Raw genomic sequence first — 5636 nt, 5'->3', positions numbered from 1 at the left:
AACTTCTACGTCTGTGGTGATGCGGCCAATATGGCGCGGGAGGTGAATGTGGTGCTGGGGCAGATTATGGCGGAGCAGCGCGGGCTGGCACCGGAGAAGGGAGAGGAGTTGGTTAAGCATATGCGGAACAATGGGTCATATCAGGAAGATGTTTGGTAGTGATTGCGAATATGATTGTGATGGGTTTTTTTTCTTTTTCTTTTTCTTTTTTTTTGGGGGTTATTGTTCTGGTATCCATGGATGATGTATAGCATGTGGCATGGATGGATGAGATATATATTTTAGAGTGGGGTATATAGACTGCATCGGGGTTTCCCCTGTGATTTTTGCCCCTCATTCTCTTTGTTATGTTTATCTCTCTGTCTCTATATTCCTCTTTTTTTCTTTTCTCTCTCTCTCTCTCTCTCTCTCTCTCTCTCTATCTCTTTTTAATGTCCGTTTTAAGCTGTCTTTCTTCCTCGTTTTTAGCCCGCATATATGTTTATATATATGAATATAGCAAAATATCTTTTTGGTGTCATCTTGGCTTCCTTCCTTTTGTTCTTGGTTCATGTATTAGTTTGTTTTATTTCTAGATATCTAACGACCACTGTAGAAATGCTCTTAGAATGAATGGAATGAATTGTTATATTGAGGTTCTCAATTGAACTGAACCCAACAAAAAGTATCACATGATCAAAGTTAGTGCCAAAAAAAACCCACCAGTGCACCTTTGGTCTGTTCTCTCATTCTCATCCATAACAAATCGGCCAGTCTTTAATAATTAATGTTAATGTTGTCGAGATGGATCAGGCAAGTCTTCCGCGGGGTAACTCCGTTCCCCTGGAAATGCAGTCTGAGGAACCCCGTATCAAAACTCTCGGGTTACCCACGACGTATTATAATTTCATTTTGTCGTCCAAACTAGTTATCCTATTGCGGGTGTCTGTAGAAGTGGATAGTAAGGTTTTGTTGTCTCCATTGTAGTCTATGTGGCCTCTTGGCCTGCCGTCTTTTTGCCTTCGGTTGATGTGAAGGGTTCCGCTCCGTTTCACTGGGCGCCCCGAGTATGGGGGTACGGAAGTATTTACTGCTGAATTCCACTCTACGGCTGTTTTTTTAATATAGGAGACTCTTGAAGGTTTAATAAAAGGGTGAAAAATGAAATGGATATAGGTAATGATGGTTGTTTAGCCCGGTCCTGAAAGTTGTCGGAAGGGTATAGCATTGGTCAACGGGTGTTTGTGAGTGGGTGGGATGCTCTTCGGTTCTTCATATTTCCTATCTTCTGTGGGCTAGAAGCACCTGGATATATCTGTGTGGTGTCCAAGAAGAGACATGGCGCATCTGAAAGATCTCCCTGGACCAGACCCTCCCAGGGAACTATTGTTCGCCATGTTGTTCTATTTCTATGGGATACTGGTATAGCTCGATGGTCCTTCCCGCCGCAGCTGCTTTTCTTCTTCGTTATGATATACCCTGGTCCTGTCTGGCCATATTTTGTGTATCCGTCACCGATGGTATGGTTAGGCCAGATGTTGTTGAGAACTATCTGCCTTAAAGACCGAGTGTCTTTATATTCAGATATAATAACACCATGTAGTTTGGCATATTGCAGCTATATGGGTGCTGTTTCTTAGATGGGCTAAATGACTCCGTCAGCATTTTCTCTCTCCCTTGACTTTTTATCACGCCTCCTAGATCTCCCGTGGCAGGCATCTTGCATCCTAATGGGGTCCTTCTTGCATGATTTTATGAGGTCTTCTTTCCATCGATGGAGAATTGACCGAGTCGCCTTCTCTCTTTCTCAGGATCTTCAACTTTTGACGAAGGAATTCCTCTCTGCCCTCATACAAAGCCAGAGATGTTCTTTCTCGCAGTCTCTGTGTAAACAGTGTCAGCAGGTTATCTGAAAAATAAACAGCTGATATTACAGTAACAATATCAATACGGAAGGGCTACTGAGGTATCCGAAGCAGGTTGCCCCTGTACTTGCCGTGCAAAAGCCAGTGCTGGCCTTCCCCTTCTCTGTTGAATGACTGACTCTCAGGTACATTTACATACCTACAAACATGTCAGCTGATATCTTTCCTCTGTCTTCAATCTCACAGCAACAGGGAGGGTTGTGGTGCCATCACAACTGGTCAAACGAGCCAACAAGGCACTGTGAATAGGTACTGTTTGTGTTGTTCCTGTGAAGTGACTGTCCTGCATAGGCGGCACCGTTGGCTTCAGTGTTGTTGGTGTTGGTCTAAAGTGCACTTTCCCCCTTTTCCCTTCCCCCTTAACCACCATCCGTCCTCTCTAAGTTATATAAACATCCATCCTCGACCTCACCTCTTCCTCTCTTCTTCATCTCTTCCACTCCCTACCCCCGCCATCCTCATCCTCAGCCCCATCATTCATCCCAGGCACTCCCTCTCGCTCTTCTCCACGTCATAATCATCATCATCATCATCATCGAGACAGCCAGCTTCCGCTCGCTTCTCCTTATCCCCCAACGTTCCCCCTTTATCCATCTCTACGATCTTCATTCCTCCAGCTCTCAGCTTGCAGTTCCATCGTTCTTCATTGTTGTCTTCTATTCGTTTCCTACATCGTTTTGCTCTCACTACTTCTTCCGTCTTTCGAGTTGTTCGTTCTGTGTTTTTTTTTTCTCATCTTCTTTTTCGTTTGTATCTTCTGTATCCTTCGTACACCCTACATCCACGGCCTTTCCTGGGTTTCTCTTCCATATCCAAAGGGCTTGTTTGTTTAGGTGCAGTATTCTATTTATCTCGTCTCATTTGATACGTGTTTGCTTGTTCTTTTCTCCTTTGTGTATACTAACATGAATATCTTCGAGAAGCTCGGTATTCTCACTGCAAAGCCTCAACTCAACGAGCTGTCTTCTAACCCAATTAACCGGGTAGGTGCCAATACCTGTCTCCATCCTTGCACTTTCTATTGTTGAAGCATTCCTTCTTAACCTTTACCTTATCTGTGTATATGTATGTATACTGTGAATTTGTCATTCAATGCCGCCTCCTCTTCTGAAGCTATTGGTTTGATATGGACCCGTTTAATGCTTGTCTCTCCCTTTATCTCATAGAGCTAAAGTCTCCAAGATCTCCCAGTTCCGTGCTTCATTTGTCCAGTTAATTTTTCAGCTGCATTGCTAACGTCTTTGTTCACCGCTGTAGAATCGACCTTCTGCTAATATGCAAGCCCAAACCTTGCAGCAGCATACGGCTGGTGAAACTGGTTCCGTTCACGGACAGAACCACGGAGTCTATAACCAAGAACACCAGAATCGTTACTACCAGCAGGTTTCTCAGCCTACTGTGGTCAATGGAAATATGAGAGATTCCAACATGCAGACGATCACCCATGCCGTTGGCAACATGAACTTGCAAAACCATCGTCCTGGTGGCAAGTTTGGTGATTTCAAAGGAAATATCCATGTTCCACATGGTGCTAACGGTGATATGGCTGCCATGCAGCGCCCTCATTACAATGGGCAATACCTAATAGTGCCTAATGGAAGTATGTTCGGAGGTATACCTGCTGCAAATCAGTATGGACATCCCCGTATTCAAGCTGCTGACCAAGGTACTTCAGTCCCATATTTGCCTACCGGAATATACCCGAACTTCGTGACTGGCCCTTCAGTGGTTCCTGGTTCTGTTCCAGGCTATACCTGGCCTTATGCTATGAATGGGGAGGCTGCTGATCTCTCCGGTCCTCGTCGTGATTCATGGTCCTCTGTCGAGGAAAACCATCCTTGTACTCCTGGAGTTGACCAGCCTGGGCAGCAAGAGTGTTATCCTGCAGTTGCACCAATGGATCGTTCCCCAATGCTATACAATTACAGCACACCATCCCCGTCAGTGGTGCAGCAGCCCTACTTACCCTTTCAGATGATGAAGGGCGCCAACGGCTATGTGTTGCAGGATCTTGATGCCTTGACTCAACAGGATCCTCCAATCCCTCGTGCAGTGCCTGCCATGTGGACCAACCCCTCAGACCTGACTCTCGCAAAGTGCCTGGAGAATAGAGAGGGGATTACCAATGTCTATATCCGTGGTTTCCTTCCTGAAACAACCGATGAAATGTTGCATGCTTATGCATCTCGGTTTGGCAAAATTGACCGTTGCAAGGCAATCGTTGACCTTGAAACAGGCCTCTGCAAAGGGTTTGTGCTTCCTCCCCATCTATTTCCGGTCTTGGGTCAAATTACTAATTCCCTATATAGATTCGGATTTGTTCAGTTTTTCAGCTTTGATGCCTGTGAAAACTGTATTCGAGGCTTCTTTCATCTAGGCTATCAGGCCAGCTTTGCCCAAGTATGTTGGAATTCTGCAAATGCTTATCTGCTTTAGTTCAAAACAACTAACAGTATATAGAAATCTCGTAATTCTCGACTTAAGGATCTTGAGGATAAGTGTTCTACTAACGTCTATTGCACTAATGTACCCATCGACTGGGTGGAAGCGGTTCGTTCACCCTAGTGTTTCTGCTGTCGCAACGCTTTATGGTGTTTTTGCTGATATTGGATGAAAGGATCTTCGTCGCCATTTTCAACCATATCAAGTTGTATCCGAGAAGATTAGCCGCGATGAGAAAACTGGCGTCAGTAAGGAGGTTGGATTTGCCAGGTGTGTTATCCCTTGTTATCCTGTGCTTATTTGGCCTTTCAGGAGTGCTAACAAATGCTATCCTCTCTAGATTTGAGTCCCGCGAAATTGCGGAGAAAGTATTATCTCAGTTCCACAATGTTACCGCCAAGGATGGAGTCAAGCTTCTCCTCCGCTTCGCAGACACTAAAGCACAGAAACATCTTAAGATGCAGAGTAACGAACGTCGTGCATATCGTGCTGGCGAATACAATTATTCTGTCGAGATGGTTAATGGCTCTACCCCGTCACCAACCCTTCAACGTCTACAGCAGGCAGCCTCTCATTTCAGCCCAAACTCGCAGGCAAGCTTCCCTTCTCCGTTGGGAGTTGGTCCTGTCTGGACTCCGGCAACCTCCATTTCTCCACCGTAAGTTTACCTACCCTTCCATTCCTCCCAGTTAACAGAGCTGACAAACGTGATAGTGGCCCGATGATGAACAAGTCTGTCAATGGTCTTCGTCTTAACTCCTGGGCGGCACGCAGCAACGTAAATATGGAGAACACCCCAAGCTACCGCAGTCGCCCATCTCTCAATACTCAAGGCTCTTATGGAGACAGCCTCTCCACTGGCTCTTCCAGGACTGTCATGCCCATTCCTCCTGGTGTGACAAAATCTGAAAATTCCAGCCCCCGAAAGGAGAATTACCGTGCAGGATCTAGTTCTCCTCTAGGTTGCCGTAAGGAATATATGATTGCTACCCCAAAATCCTCTACTTAATGGCCCAAAGAGGTGGTTGACTTTGTCTTGGTCCACAATCAGCTCTCGGTGGAAGGTTAATTTGATGAACTTTGTCTACAAATTTCCAACGAGGGCCTGTGCTCGAATCGGATCGCCAGTCACATGCAGTTACGATTAATGGATAACGACTCCCAGTAAGATAACAAAAGTGTTGTATTGAAATATTCCGCATCAAGGTTAAAGATATCCAGCAATTCTTTTATCTGTTAACTTTGATGAGAAAGTAAGTCTTTTACTCAATGTATGCTCAGGAACGATAT

The 5636-nt window shown here is 45.2% G+C and overlaps 1 protein-coding gene across 1 annotated transcript in view; it reads left to right on the top strand.

Annotated features, from left to right (window-relative positions):
- PADG_11605 (NADPH-cytochrome P450 reductase) overlaps window positions 1–5355 on the top strand; it is a gene marked incomplete at both ends in the record, with an annotated part of 7557 nt that extends 2202 nt beyond the window's left edge. The window contains 8 exons of the mRNA XM_010760757.1: window positions 43–150; window positions 2237–2276; window positions 3250–4153; window positions 4214–4304; window positions 4365–4454; window positions 4522–4616; window positions 4687–5004; window positions 5061–5355. Of these exons, the coding sequence (XP_010759059.1) occupies window positions 43–150; window positions 2237–2276; window positions 3250–4153; window positions 4214–4304; window positions 4365–4454; window positions 4522–4616; window positions 4687–5004; window positions 5061–5355 (1941 nt within the window). The remainder of the gene's footprint in view (window positions 1–42; window positions 151–2236; window positions 2277–3249; window positions 4154–4213; window positions 4305–4364; window positions 4455–4521; window positions 4617–4686; window positions 5005–5060) is intronic.
- Window positions 5356–5636: the final 281 nt, after the last annotated feature.

This window comes from Paracoccidioides brasiliensis (assembly GCF_000150735.1).
Source record: "Paracoccidioides brasiliensis Pb18 unplaced genomic scaffold supercont2.3, whole genome shotgun sequence".
Lineage (NCBI taxonomy): Eukaryota > Fungi > Ascomycota > Eurotiomycetes > Onygenales > Ajellomycetaceae > Paracoccidioides > Paracoccidioides brasiliensis.
This window is presented reverse-complemented; position numbering and strand designations above follow the sequence as displayed.